The 16,286-nt window shown below is 37.7% G+C and overlaps 1 protein-coding gene across 1 annotated transcript in view; it reads right to left on the bottom strand.

The window, feature by feature from the left end:
- Positions 1–1,514: 1,514 nt before the first annotated feature.
- The window catches only part of ASB3 (ankyrin repeat and SOCS box containing 3), a 95,726-nt gene continuing 80,954 nt past the window's right edge, over positions 1,515–16,286 (bottom strand). Inside the window, exon 10 of the mRNA XM_081255064.1 lies at positions 1,515–3,263. Coding sequence (XP_081111190.1) covers positions 3,058–3,263 — 206 coding nt within the window. The 3' untranslated portion in view covers positions 1,515–3,057. The remainder of the gene's footprint in view (positions 3,264–16,286) is intronic.

The raw sequence follows: 16,286 nt of genomic DNA, 5'->3' as shown, positions 1-16,286 counted from the left end.
CAGGTTTACAGATAGACTTAGATTGGAAGAACAGATCTAAAGTTAGAGATATCAACTGATCACGTGACATAAATATGACACTTAGGCTGCCTGTCAAAGATTATGAATGTCAGGACTTCCCTGGTGGCGCAGTGTTTGAGAGTCTGCCTGCTGATGCAGGGGACATGGGTTCGTGCCCCGGTCTGGGAAGATCCCACATGACACGGAGTGGCTGGGCCCGTGAGCCATGGCCGCTGAGCCTGCGTGTTCGGAGCCTGTGCTCTGCAATGGGAGAGGCTACAACAGTGAGAGGCCCGTGTACCGCAAAAAAAAAAAAAAAAAAAAAAAAAAAAAAATTATGAATGTCATAGGTGGTCATGGGACAACAGAAGTGTATAATTGACCTGGGAAGTAGGGCCACCAGAAAGCTGCATATCAAGACACTTGCTACTTGGGCAAAAGGGAGAGGGAAACGAAGAAATGAAGTTCAATGACTATAACTATATACAATAACACAAATGAATCTGAAAATGTGCACAAAAGTAACAGGAAACAAAAGACAGCATAGTGGATGATTCCAGGAAAAACTGATTTTTGGTGCTAGAACCCAGAAGAGTAGTTACCCTTCTGGCAAGAGCACAGTGACTAGAAGGGCCACAAAGGGAACTTCTGGGATGCTAATAATTCTGTTTTTTGAACTGCATGCTCATTATGCAACGTTTTCACTTTGTAAAAATACAGTTGACCCTTCAACATGTTTGAACTGGTGCAGGTTTACTTATACACAGATTTTTTTCAACAGTAATACTACACAGTCTGCAGTTGATTGGCTCCATGGTTGGATGAATCCATGGATACAGACAGTTGACTATAAGTCATATGGAGATTTTCAACTGTGAGAGGGTAGGCGCCTATAACTCCCATGTTGTTCAAGGGTCAACTGTAATCTGTCTGTATACTTATGATTTGTGTACTTTTTTATATATGTGTTGAATGTCAATAAAAAGTTTACTTTAAAAAAAAAAAGAAATGATGTCCAGATTACCACTATTACATCAAATGATCACAGAAAGATGTCCTAAGACAGGAAGGATCAGCAGGAAATATACTTAAAGGACAACATCAGATCAAGGAAGGGTAAACTCTTGACGATTGTTATTAAAACCAATTCGTGTCCTGCTCTGGATATGTACCACCATTAGAAAACTACTGTATGGAGTTCTTCCTCAGGTTCACTGTGACCTAAAGGGTATTAAAGCACCATGGTGCATATAGGTCAGAGCTTAAAGTTCACACTAACTGGATATATCATTTTGATTAAAGGCTGTGACTATAATTCACCTACCTTTAGGTACTTTTGGATTAGACTTCTCACTGAGTCCTTGTTATTAGTCATAAAAATCAGAAATATTGTATTATAAAATAGTCTAAAAGAAAGATGCATTTATACAGTAAGTAAAATCATTTATGTTTTAAATACTAAAGGTTTTTAATGTATCTGAAATATTTTGATATTTTTAAGAATAAAAGCTCAGTAAGTTATGAGTAGTTGAATTTATTACATATTTGAACATGAACAAAAACACATGAAAAGATTCACCCTCAAATGTAAACATTCTATGTACATTGGACCCTAACAAAAAACTGGTTATGTTAAAATCAGAGACTTAGGGTTTGGAAAAATACATTTAAAAAATATTACATAGTACATACTTTTTTAGAATTCAGTAACTATCAGAATTTCCATCTGTTTTCCCATATCCACCCTTATCTCTGCCTGTATAACTACAGTCAAACTCTATCCCCACCCCACAGGCAGCAACTACAGCTCTAATCTGTGCTGAATTTAGTCATCCCCCTGGACCCTAATGTCTCCATCATTTGGTATGCCATCATCACTGCTTTTACCAAATAGCAAAAGCCTATCAGAGATGAATGTGGCTAACCCACTCCCATCTATTTTAAGTCACAGGATCCCAATAGGACAGAATATTTGCCCTCCTTTGGACCCCATCTCTAGTTGTCTATCACAACATTAATGCATTATAACCTTATTCTCAAGACTACTGCCCACAGCCTGTTACCACAGCTCACCTGTTATGGTGTTCAGTCCTCTCTGACTCTAGATTCATATTGAGCAATTGCAAAACCAATGAGGCAGTGTCTCATTAACCTATGATGTTAAGGTTTAAATTTCATGGACTATTTGATAATGTATCCAGATAGTAAAAAGGAAACACACTATAACATTAATAGAACTAGCAATCATTGCTTCATAGGATCAAAGGTGCCCTCTGATTTGGAGGCTGAATGGAGCTTCAGTTTTATTTGATACTGAGCAACTCAGGAATACATACCTTTCTTTAAAGATGGTACCACAGAAATGTCTCTCCCAGTCTCCTAATTAATACTGTGTAAATGTGGTAAAATGCACATTTATCTCAATACCAACCTAATTTTTTTTTTCAACTGAGCATATCTTTGAGTTTAGGTTTGTTCTTGCCTTTGCAGAAACAGGAATCTTTTTTAGCCAAAGAGAGTATCAAGGAACTGGAAAAAAAACAACAGCAAAATGATTCATTTTCTATAGTCTTTAAAGAAAGAATTCTCCCCTGAGTTTACCTGTGAAAAGCCAATGAATTTCAACTGAATTAAGAGATGAGAATAGAATATAAGACAGTTCTTTTATAAATATAAGAGAGATTCAACTCCACTGTGTGTACATGTCCAGTGAAGTTTTATGCATTCCCTTCTAAACGCTAGCCCTAGGTAAACACAGGATCATACGTGGAAATACGCCATGTTTAGCCACAGTTCATTAACAGAATAAAGCAGAAAATGGTTAGGTAATTTACAACATAAAGTGTACTGATGATAAAACTGCAATAAAGTAACATTAGTGAGGTTTATACTTTTTTACCAGGAAGCTTAGTTGTAAACATTTGCATTAAACTACTGCCCTCTAAAATCTAACCAACCACACAAACAAAAATCATCTTTTGTGACAATAAAATCGTGAAGAATTTGTACTCCATGGCTCCTTATCTCGGTGGTTTTCAGAGTAAGACATGACCTGTGTTAAGTAGCTTCACTGATTTCTCCATCTTGAATAACTGCCAGTTCTGGAACTTCATTCATCCTCAAAACCTCTGCATAGAGCAAATAATCATGTAGGCTTCTGGGAAGTGGCAACTGACAGATAAAACTGTTAGATAGTAGGTGCTCTGGTTTTAGACTGGACCGAATTTCCAAACGACAAAGGTGGGTCAGGGATGGAACAGAGGCTGAAGAAAAAAACAAAAAAAGGAAGATTAAAATGTTTGAACCAGAAAGATATAACAGTACATTAAGGTAAATGCCCTTTTCTTCCCCACGTCTGCCTAGTAGAAGAGAAGTGATATGTTACTTAGACTTACTTTTGAGAAAAGATTACTTGGGCCAGGATGACCAAAATAAACTTTATTTATTTATTCTTTTTTACAGCCTTCACCGGGTTCTTCTTCCTCCGATTTCTGGCCACACATTCCAAAGTCAGTACCCAGGGTCATATAAAACTAAATGTTCAAATTCTAAATTTCTGCCAATACCAGTTCGGACTTAAGAAATGGGTGATCTAACTTTAGAAATGATAGAAGCACACAGTAGCAAACGTTACTTCCCTCTTACTCTCATTGCAGATAGTCTCCAGACCTACCACATTCAAGTGACTAAAAATGGAGCTTACATAAGTTCTGCTCTTTTTATCCATGATACAGAATGAAATTTTAAAATTGACACAGAGAGAAAAGGACCATCTATCAAATGTCTACTATGCTGTACGCCCGATACACATCCTCTTTTAATCTTCATTAACCCTGTGAGGTAGATATTATCATGCTCTCACAGAGATAAGAAAACAGAGGTTTAAGTAACCTTCCAAAGGTCATACATCTAGTACATGGTAGACCAGGATTCAAACTCAAGTGCACATGACCCCAAAATGTGCATGTGTACGTACACATGCTAAAACCACTGCTGCCAAAAGCTAATAACCAATTAAAGGATAACCCACATATGCTAGATTAAGAATCATAAGATACTGGTTTTGTTTTCCAAGACAAAAAGTGTTAACTAAAGAAGTTAATGTCCATAGAAGTTAATGTCCATGAAAACTAAGAGCACTAAAAACAGCTAGTGGTTTTATGTGAATCAAATCTAATGCCTTTTATTAGTCCAAGAAATCTTTTGTAAATCCCTGTGAAATGTACCAATGATTAACAGGCCAGGATCAGAGCAGCAGAGACAAGCACTATCAAGAGCCCAGCTGATATAAGACCAGCTGGTCTGACTCCAAGTCTAGGGTTCTTTAAACTGTAATAACCCACAGGGCCTGAGACATGCTAATTCTCTAACATCTTCCAAACCACTGAAATTAGTCCATCATCTTACATTTTAGTTTCAGCTTATTGGTTTAAGTTTAGTTTAGTTCATTCAGGGTTTGGGAAACTCCTCAATCCATAGTGTTTCAAAATGCCAAATAAGAAAAGCAACAGAGTTATCTGATTTTGTACATAAAACCTGAGTCGAAGAAGAATTTTTCCTTAAACCATGAGTCACATAGACTCCCCATTATAAACAAGACTACAGCATCTACAATATATAGCACATTTACTTTCACTCTGTCCATATTTATATACTGTTTAAATTTTAACCTTTTCTGTAAACTTAAAGGAAGAATCATCATTCTCCCTTCTAAGATGAGAAAACACAGATAAAGGGAGCACTAGAGAGATTAGCTGGAAACCACACGGAAAGCATGCTCAAACTGCAAACCTCCACAGTTTTCCAAAGGAGTAGTAAGCAGGTTCAATTTCAACAAGTAGGTTGCCCATGTTCAACTATTACATATAAGGAAGCCTTCTCACCCACTGAGATCAGGAACAATAATTGGTCCTAATGTCACTGGGTATGCACAAATGTAATAAAAGTTTTGTAAATGAGCATAACTGATTCTTGGTAAGCACACAACTCAGCTGGTAGGGCCAAAGTATGTTGGCATACTGGAAAGTGGCCTATCAGCTGCAAACCCTGAGCATGCCATAAGCATAGTCAAATGGGACTGACAGAGAAAATGAGAAGACTAGATTGTGTGGATCACAGTGAGATTGGTTAAGAGAATTTTTACTCCTATTCGGTTAGATTTTAAAATGCAACCTGTTAAATTGAAATCTCTTCATTCTGCACATTTTTGTTAATGTAGATACTTACCACACACCCAGAAGGAAGACAAAGGATGGCTGTGTAACCTGGAGAGCTGCTCACTCGGAGCTAAGGAATCCTTAACACTTCTCCAGCTTCACCAACTTGACAGACTACACTGACTTACAACTCAGGCTGACTGCGGAGTGTTCCTCTGGCTGTCCCACAGCCTCCTGCGGTGCAGACAAGCCTTTCCAAAAGGCCATCTGACTACATCACTGCAGCCCTATCTTTTACAACTAAATAAACCATTTGTTTGTTTATGCTGACATGTGTGTGGAAGCTTAATCATCTGTGATCAAGCCAAACTGGACCAATACACATTTGTTATGGAAAGCTTAAATGACTTGCCTGTGTTGACATCATAAGCAACAGAGCTGACACTAGATCCAAATGATTTGACCCCAAGTCTAGGGTTCTCTAAACTGTGATAAGCCCAAAATATTTCTCTAAGAACTTCTAAACCACCGAAACTATCGTAAGTTTTGGGAGATCTTTCCATTTAATAATAAAAAAGGAAAGGTATAGCTACTTTAGTTACTGGTTCCAATTTCAATTGCACCATTTTGGTTTTCCTTCTGTGAGCAAAATAAATCACTGGCCTGATGAACAATTAGAGGTAAGAACTGTATTCATTTGAACTTGAGGGAGTCTTTCACCTATGGATTATTAACACAGACAATAATATACCCGTCAGTGCCATCTTAGTTTAATATGCCAGTAAATACTAAGGGAACTGTATAATCATATATGCAATATTTCAAAGCATGCAAATTCCTATGAAAGTTCTAGTGATGCATAGTATTTCCAGATGTGTTGTCACCAGGCTGAGAGAAGATCAAGTCGTGCCTTGAATTTATAATATGGAAAAGCCCATGGGACTTTCCTGGTGGTGCAGTGGTTAAGAATACGCCTGCCAATGCAGGGGACACAGGCTCGAGCCCTACTCCAGGAAGATCCCACATGTCGTGGAGCAACTAAGCCCATGTGCCACAGCTACTGAGCCTAAGCTCTAGAGTCCATGAGCCACAACTACTGAGCCCGTGTGCCACAACTGATGAAGCCCACGTGCCACAACTACTGAAGCCTGCGCGCCCAGAGCCTGTGCTCTGCAACAAGAGAAGCCACTGCAATGAGAAGCTCACGCACTGCAAAAGAGTAGCCCCCGCTTGCCACAACTAGAGAAAGCCTGCATGTGGCAACGAAGACCCAACGCAGCCCAAAATAAATAAGTTAAAAAAAATAGATTTAAAGAATCATACATTTAATATATATATATGTATAAAATATGGAATAGGCCAGAAGCTGTATGTAAAACATAACTTTCATGAAAACTTGTTAAAATCAGATTTTAATTTCTTAAATAAATATCTATTTTCCTACATTATGGCACTGATCATAGTCTAGAAAATGATGTCTGAAACCATGCTATACTTTTAAGTCACTTTTCTGACCCAATCAGTTTCAGATTAGTATGTTAAACCCAGTTATCTCTAGATCTGTTAGATAAGCAACTTTTAACTATTCATTTCTATATATATAAAGTCTTCAATTTTGTTAATTTTGTTGTACATACACAGAACAATCAAAATAGAAGGCCACATGTTCTACGGAATTGTACTAAAGTCAAAACAATGATCAGACTAAACCCCACAATTCTTAATTCATTATTCTTGTTAATGCCAAGTTTACTATAGCACAGAACTACATGTACATCATACACACCCATTATCTATATTTCCTGCAACCATTCATCTCTAGACTGCCCTCATGCCAATATTCAAATGATGTATCTGCCTAGACTTTATTTCTATGGTTCCTCTGCATGGTTTTCTACATCAAATGTATTTATCTGACTTTTGGGCCATCTACTACAATGTGTATTATCATCATTAATATAATGTCTTTATGGTTCCATCCTTTTCTTCCCAGTCCTTCTTAATTCACTTGTACAGTCTCTCTCTTTCCCACTGACTACAACTAAAAACTTGGACAAAATTTAAAAAGCAACAACCTGAGGACTCTGAAGAACAAATAAGAGACAGATTAGGGTAGGAAATCAAAACTTAAAGAATGACCAGTAGAACAGCAATGAATGGAATGAATGGAAACAGCACCATCCAGTAATAAGCCTGGAGTTGGAGTTGATGAGCCATTATTAACTAGTTGTGTGACCTGAAGATCTTTAAATGCTCTTTCAGTTCCTTTTCTATGAAATGGGAATAATACCTCATCTATAAAATGAACATAACTGACACCCCTCTGCATCAAAAGGTTGTTGATAAGGTTCAAGTTAGAACACACTTGCAAAAGCATTTTATAAACTGTATAATACCATACATATCCTAGGCACCATCTAATCTAGTGATCTCCAAATGTTTTTTGACTGCACACCAATTAGTGAAAAGTCTTTGAGTACATAACCCCAATGTGTGGATGTTTACGTACATATAAATTATATATGTATACTATTAAATTAACATTATCTACACTAAGTACAAATAAAATACATAAAATTAGAAGAATAAGCTAAAATGAAATAAGGCACATATTTAAAATAATTTCATTTATCTATTAATGGTATAAAACCCTTTTTACTTTTGCTAAATATGTTAATAATAATATTTTAACAAAAGCAAGGTGACTAAGGTTCATTAATTTAATTTGTAGTGACACAGCAAGTCCAAGATTTGGTTCTAGGTCCAATCTACTGATATAGTTAAAAAAAAATCTTACAAAAACCATGAAGATTCAAACGGGAGGAGTACATTGTGGCTTAGCTGAACTAATCAGGATACTAACTTATCCCATCTAGCAATTATGCAAAACTTTAATCAAAATTCAGCTGGTAAATTTCTATTTTTCCTGGTATCTATCAGTTTACAAGCTAATTAGAAAGTTTCATTTTTTCACATTTTTATTCAAAATCTAAGGAAACTGTTTCCAAGTATTTTAAGTGTGTCAATACAAGAGTTTTTCTAGGTGATGCACATTGTTTTTGGCAAGAAAATCACATAACAATAGAAATATTTCCCAGCATCTGTTTTTGAAATCATCTCCCCGTAGCAAAGTTTCTTTCAGAAAGTAGTTTGCTTTCTCACTCAGTTAAAATATCATTTTTAGGGCTTCCCTGGTGGCGCAGTGGTTGAGAGTCCGCCTTCCGATGCAGGGGACGCGGGTTCGTGCCCCGGGCCGGGGGGATCCCACATGCCGCGGAGCAGCTGGGCCTCTGAGCCGTGGCCCCTGAGCCATGGCCGCTGAGCCTGCGCGTCCGGAGCCTGTGCTCCTCAACGGGAGAGGCCAGAACAGTGAGAGGCCCGTGTACCGCAAAAAAAAAAAAAAAAAAAAAAAAACAGAAAAAAAATATATATATATCATTTTTACCTTAAATCAACAGAATTTTAGGAAATATGTACTAGGTTTCATACTATTCATAGCTATTTATTACCAAGAAAAAAAAAGGTTAAGAAAATTGGAACAGTTTTATTTTTGCAAAAGAAAAGTACATAATTCATTGTTAAGTTCAAGAATTCTTTTTTATATTGTCATAAGATAAAGAGCAAACCTCTGAATGTATAAACAATAATCATGGTCACTCCGATCTCATCATAAAGTACTGCAAAGACTATATATATTTTAAAGGTCATGTTTTTATAAAATTATTCACAACAGTATTACTTCATGCAATTCTGGTTTCAACTCCTTTCCTGTATTAGCCTGACCATTAATGATGCAATAAACTCCTTTCATGTGTGATGTTATCTCCATTTCCTCACATTTACAGAAAAGTAAGCCACTCCATCAGCAGTCAGTCTTACACAGCTTTTCCAAAAAAACATTTTTCTATTAAATAAGTCATTACTGTTGCAAATATATCCTTTCTGGTACATATTTCCTTTAGTGGCTCTCAGAAAAGTAACATTACTTATATTTTCTTACTGAAACAGAATCTTAAAAAAACCCTAAGCTGAGACATGTTATAAATATTATATATCTTCTTCCAACTTAGTATACCATCCTTCTTACTTGCAAGGTTATATTTTTATTCTTTTAACTCTTTAGCAATGTTTTCTATGCTCCTTTCAACAATATTTGCTAATAAGAAATGCATTTTACTTTGTCCCCATATTATTTCAGTCTGTTTTACTGTGGCAGCAAGAACATGCATTTCCCCAACAGTATGTAAATTTTTGTCTTTTCACTATTGAATAAGCAAATTTAAAAGGAGCTCTAAGCATCTGTCATTATGTTTAGTATACTTTATAAAAATAATGGACTGAGCAACATATGACTTAAATATTGATGAAAAAAGTCACAGGGTTTGTCTTTATGTTCTGGATGTTTAGAGTGTCTTGCTGATTATGATATTTTCATTACCTAATATCTCAATGCACACTACATACTAACATCGAGGCTCACTGTTAACATTAGTGGAGGTGAACCATATTTTATTTTATTTTTTTAAGGTGAACCATATTTTAAATACTTTTCTTGATACTTTTGAACTTCTCGTCAGCTCAGAAAGGGTGGTCAGCTTTTTTATCATATGACATGACTATCTGATAAGAATAGGAGTGTAGGGCTTCCCTGGTGGTACAGTGGTTAAGAATCCGCCTGCCAATGCAGGGGACACGGATTTGAGCCCTAGTCTGGGAAGATCCCACATGCCGCACAGCAATTAAGCCCATGCGCCACAACTACTGAGCCTGCGCTCTAGAGCACATGAGCCACAACTACTGAGCCCACGTGTCACAACTACTGAAGCCCGTGCACCCTAGAGCCCGTGCTCTGCAACAAGAGAAGCCACTGCAATGAGAAGCCAGCGCACTGTAACGAAGAGTAGCCCCCACTCACCACAGCTAGAGAAAGTCTGCACGCAGCAATGAGACCCAACGCAGCCAAAAATAAATTAATTAATTAAATTTAAAAAAAGGGCTTCCCTGGTGGCGCAGTAGTTGAGAGTACGCCTGCCGAAGCAGGGGACACGGGTTCGTGCCCTGGTCCGGGAAGATCCCACATGCCGGGGAGCAGCTAGGCCCGTGAGCCATGGCCGCTGAACCTGCGCATCCGGAGCCTGTGCTCTGCAACGGGAGAAGCCACAACAGTGAGAGGCCCGCGTACCGCAAAAAAAAAAAAAAAGAATAGGAGTGTAGCTCTGATTATTCTGTTGGTTCACTTGTATTGGTACCTTTAGTATTAACCAAATAACACGTTATTTTCGCAGGAATCTTTTTAAGCCGCTTGACCAATTTTTGAGAATTGGTTAAGTTAAAACTAGATGATGTAATCACAGGTCCACTGAACAGTCAAACATGAACTACAATTCACTAAGGTACACCAGAAGTATGGGTGCCAGGTCACCCACTTTGGAAAGTGCAAACCTAACCCATATAGATATGCAGGTACAAGGCACTCGGCCATGTGTACTAAGTGGAAAAAAAAAGATGAAAGCTCAATTCGTACAACTACCTCACTATTAGAGAAAAGATAAAGTGAAAGGGAACTTAATAATAAGCAATTTCATCTTCCTCTCTCCCATGTTTAGGATGCCTCTCTCTGGAGCCTGGAATACTTGAAAATTAAGTAAAATCATCTAGCCTAAGCATTTTCCTGTGGTAATCAAATGAAAGAATGAATCATGGTCTCAGGATCTCTTAGAAAATAAAAATCCATTCTTCATTTCCCTAACTTGTTTAGGGAACTGTAATATAACACAGCAGTCTGAGCAATAAGAAAAAATTAAGTTCAATATTATAAAGTAAATTTTAAGCCCCTCCAATACCTTTCCATAAAGTTCTCAGGAACCCCTATATTCTATCATAAACAAATCTGCCTTCATCTAGAACACTGTCCAGAACACTCTCTTCACCTCTTGTCCTCACAGAAGCCTGATCCCCCCCCAAAATTACTTCCTTGACCAATTTCTAAGATATAATTTTCTCATTCTTCCACACCTTGTCACACTTACCATAAAGTCTAAGTGGCAATTTTAGCATTCTCACAGTTCTTCTGCACCACCTTCAGACCCACGTTTTTCTGTCTTTAAATTCCAACATACACCACTTACTATCCTTCCAGAGTGTGCTCTCTCTTACTACCACTACGGCTGATCGTTAATATCATTGAGACCTCGGGTCCCAACTCCTCCTGCCATCTAGTTTATCAGGTCCCTTTCCTTTCTCATTTCTTTTCTTATTTGGCGTTCATGGGCCCATCACTGATGCTATTTTATTTTATCATCCTCAATTCTTCTGTACCTGCTCTGACAACCCCCAGATCAATCTAACCACTTTCCTTCTTTCCAATACAGAGAAAGTAAAGCAATGCTGGGGAAAAAATCACCATATAACCATATGAATGAACTATACCACTTCCAACCTCCACTTAGGCCCTCAGTGTTGCTCAGCAAATCTCTTTCACTGGTTCCCAGTTTGCCACAACATGCATTCTAAATCAAGTCTCTGCTACCAAACTCTCACTTCAGTTTCCTTTTTAGCAAGATTTTACCTCCTACTCCTAAGTAAAAATAGGAGATCTTCTAGGCTCTCTTTCTCTGAGTTTCTAATACTCAAACTATAAACTTATCTACATCCACCCCACCCTCATCTCTCTTATTCTCAAAGGAAGGGGCCTATTTGAGGCGAATCCTCCCTCTGGCTTATCTGAAATCTTATTATATAAACTATTGCTTTTATCTCCATATCTTTAACGTTTTCCTTCAACAAACTGAGACCCTTTAATCTATAAAACATGTTCAAGCTTCTCTCACCTTAAAAAGAAAATTCTGCCATGACCCTGCATCATTCCTTTTTAGCCATTGCACTAGAGAACTGTTTATTTTTCACTCACAGATTCTAAATCAGTATCTGATACACAGTTGACATGTAATTAAAGAACCAACTTACTAAGGAATTAATGAATATAAACAGCTAGATTTGTAAATGCCCACCTACAGAAATATTTATATGATAGATTCTCTTCACTAAAGACTTCTGCTTATGGTCCACATTTAGAACTAACTAAAATTACAGATGAGTGTTTAAAAGTTCTCAAATGAACAAGCTATCAAAAACTAAAGCTTCTGTCCTAACGGCCTTTCCACCCTAAAATAAATATTTGGGATATGGAAAATAATTTTCTTTTAATTAGGATATAGCTGTCCCAGGGGTCTGCCAGTACACATATCTAATGTACATATATGGGAAGAGTAAAATGGGCTTTCAAATAATATTGGTGACCCAATACCTAAGACACTTTAAAAAATTGTTTTAATTGCTTTAGAGCAACACTTTCTCCTCTCTTAGCTTACCAACAGATTGCTGACAAAATCAAAGTAGTTTTACCAGCAAAATGTCCCAGCAAATGTGGATACAACTCATTGGTACCTAGTTTAGTAAGGATTTCCCCACCACATACACACAGACACAAACAAAAAATAAAATCCACCACTTGGATTTATAAGAGGCTGTGTGAAGCTAAAATTATAAAATTGTAAGTGGGAAGATGGAACCTTACTAAGTTAACTATAAATTTCTCTTAAAAAAAAAAAAAAAGCTTGGCTCTTAAATCCAGTAATAAGGGCAGCCTGCAGGACACTGTTAATCAAGGCATGATTCGCTTAAGCCATAACATGGCTAGTATCTAGGAGGTCAAAGCTTCCTACTCTACAAATAGAAGGTCACATGCTCAATTTTTAAAGATGAAAGGTAATTACTAATGAGGTTCTTTTTTTTTTTTTTTTTTGGCTGCGTTGGGTCTTTGTTGCTGCACGCAGGCATTCTCTAGTTGTGGCGAGCAGGGGCTACTCTTTGTTGCGTGCACAGGCTTCTCATTGTGGTGGCTTCTCTTGTTGCAGAGCACAGGATCTAGGCACGTGGGCTTCAGTAGTTGTGGCACACGGGCTCAGTAGTTGTGGCTCACGGGCTCTAGAGCGCAGGCTCAGTAGTTGTGGTGCACTGGCTTAGCCATTCCGCGGCATGAGGGATCTTCCCAGACCAGGGCTCAAACCCGTGTCCCCCGCATTGGCAGGCGGATTCTTAACCACTGCACCACCAGGGAGCCCTTTACCTCTTTTAAGATCAACTGTCTCTTAAAAATACGTTCTCAACTCAATCTGTAAGACAAAATAGCTACACTCTGATACTTCTTAGGTAGTCTAATTTTGAACTCACTGCTCACTACTACTTATTAAAAATTGAGTGGAGTGTTACAATATTTAGAGAGAACTGCTCAAAAGTGCACACAGGCCATCCATCCCTCCAGATATTATAAATCTAGTCCTGGTCAAGTCAGAGCAACAGAGACCTGAGAACCAGGGCCCACTTAAGAACTACTTTTATTGAATTATACCTTGGTATGACAGCAACAGTCCACACTGAAGACTGGTAACATAAAATTCCAAGAAGCCGTGGCTACCAAGATGTTGCCTAGGAAACTGTCCATCACAACATCCAAGAATATCTGTACTTCTGAGCAATGAGTTTGTTTTATCTTATGAACTCTGTAACCTAGTGTCAAGAACTAGAGAGCTCAGTCAGAGCCAAATTTGCAGAGTATCCATAGACAAGTTTCAGATTACCATAAGCTTTCTCTGACTCCATATTTTTCTTCTGCTTCCACTTTTAAAAAAAAATATTTTATTTATTTATTCATTTTTTAAAAAATTTTGGGCTGCGTCAGGTCTTCGTTGTGGCACACAGGATCTTTTGTTGCAGCACTCAGGCTCTTCATTGCAGCGTGCGGGCTTCTCTCTAGTTGTGGCATGCAGGTTTTTACTCTCTCTAGTTGTTGCGCACGGGCTCCAGAGCGCGTGGGCTCTGTAGTTTGTGACACAAGGGCTCTCTAGTTGAGGTGTACGGGCTCAGCAGTTGTGGCAGATGGGCTTAGTTGCCCCGTGGCATGTGGGATCTTAGCTCCCCAACCAAGGATCGAACCCGCGTCCCCTGCGCTGGAAGGAGGATTCTTTACCACTGGACCACCAGGGAAGTCCTTGCTTTCACTTTTAACTTCTGTTTTACTGTTTGGTGATAATCTATATGTATAAACTGTTTTAAATCCTTTTTAGAACAAAGCAGAGGAACACTGAAATGAACAGATCAAGAGAGTTTCAAGGAGCCATTACAGGATCCTTTGTACGATCCAGATCCACGTAATTCTCTGGATAGAATTGTTCATATTTGATCATTAAAGGTTCAGGATGAACTAAAGCCAAGTGCTTTTATCCATAAGAACATAATTAATTACCTAGACTTGATCTTGGTCAGCTGGGCAGGGGCTGGCAAAGTTTTTAATTAAGAAGTCTATTGCTTAGAATATGGAATACTAAACCTGAATTTAAGGGGAAAAAAGTGTTGAATGGGATATTTACTGTTGATCAAGATTAACCTTAGAAAAGATTAGTAAATGAGATTACTAATGATGGAAAGGTATTGCCCATAAGTATGAGACTGATGCTGTTGGAACAAAAGGTGATACTTAATAACCCAGTGTGTCAGTGACCATGGTTTACTCATTACTGCATTGTTGGACAATTAGTTTGTAATCTGTTTTAGGCAGTCACTGTAAGTTATAATTATGGATACTGAGTCAATATATATAACAAAAAAGAATAAAAAGGATACAAAATTGTATATACATATCTACTATAACATCTAAAAAGTGTATATGCATAACGACTGGAAAGACCCATGGATAAATTAACCCAGTTAAGGTTTTTTTTTTAAGTTTTACAAACACATACAGCACTTATCATGTGCTAGACTTTGTTTTAAACACTTTTCAAATATTAACTTGTTCAGTCCCCTTAGTTCTATGAGATCGGTACTATTATTATCCCAGTCTTACAAAGGGAGAAACTGAGGCAGAAATCATGAGAAACCTACCTAAGGACACACAGCTAGTTAGGAATAGAAAGATTGTTTGGCTCCAGAGATTGTTTTAACCACTGTGTTGCACTGCCTCTGCAGTGATTTTTTTCCCCTAATGTTTTTTTTTTTAATTTTGTCCGGTGTTCTTATAGTAGATATTTGATAATAAAAATCAAATTCCTAAACAAACAAACAAAATCTATTGCTATGTGTGGTTAAACTGATGTTTCTAAGAAGTATATACAGGCACATGATCAAAAATTGTTAACTGCAACCAGTCAGTAAATTTTACCTGGTATACATTTCCTTTCTAACGCAAAAGAACTTTGAAGACAAATCTGATTTAATGATTAAAAGATGAGCAGCATCTTGTGTGTATGTGGTGGGGAAATCCTTACTAAACTAGGTACCAATGAGTTGTATCCACATTTGCTGGGACATTTTGCTGGTAAAACTACTTTGATTTTGTCAGCAATCTATTGGTAAGCTAAGAGAGGAGAAAGTGTTGCTCTAAAAAATCCTTTTTTATTTATAAGCTACCAGGGCAAGCTGCTATTCCCTTAAGGAGGAAAAGGGAGAGGAAAGAAGAATTTTGAGTGAGTATAAGGCATCTCCAAGACTTGAAAAGGGCTTAGGAAAAGAATGGAGAAAATCTTTCCCTTGGGATAGATACTGGTATACCTAAAGAAGCTAGGGAGCTGAAATTATCTAGGGGCTTACAAATAGTGGCAGAGCCACAAGAAGCATCTTTTCCAAAAAATTTAAAGAAATATATTGACAAGGCAGTTTTTAATACCATGATAAGTTACTGGAGAAAGTGAGGTGAAAGCAAGACTGTCACACATGTAGAGAGGTAATCAAAAAATTGTTTTTCTGCGCTCACTCCCATTGGTATTAAAACCCTGGCCATGCTTCTGCTTACTAGAAATCCTCAACTCAAAATCCAAATAAAGGAGGGGAGAGTACAGATGACCAATACACGGAAATTGAATGTCCTGAAAATTGGAGAAAAAAGGGGAGCTGGGTACATCAAGACAGCCTTGAACTACAGAAAGGAAGAGAATCACAATCCCATTTGAAACTCAGGCAACTGAGTAGATGGGCATATCTTTTCTTTCCAGACTTTCTAAAATCTAGCATTGTAATGGCTCCCATTACCTGCAGAAGAGGAACCACTGAAGAATATTCTGAGAGACCAATATA

This window comes from Mesoplodon bidens (assembly GCF_964165515.1).
Source record: "Mesoplodon bidens genome assembly, chromosome: 14".
NCBI classification, from domain to species: Eukaryota; Metazoa; Chordata; class Mammalia; order Artiodactyla; family Ziphiidae; genus Mesoplodon; species Mesoplodon bidens.
Note: the sequence above shows the minus strand (reverse complement) of the source record. Positions and strands in the feature narration are given on the sequence as shown.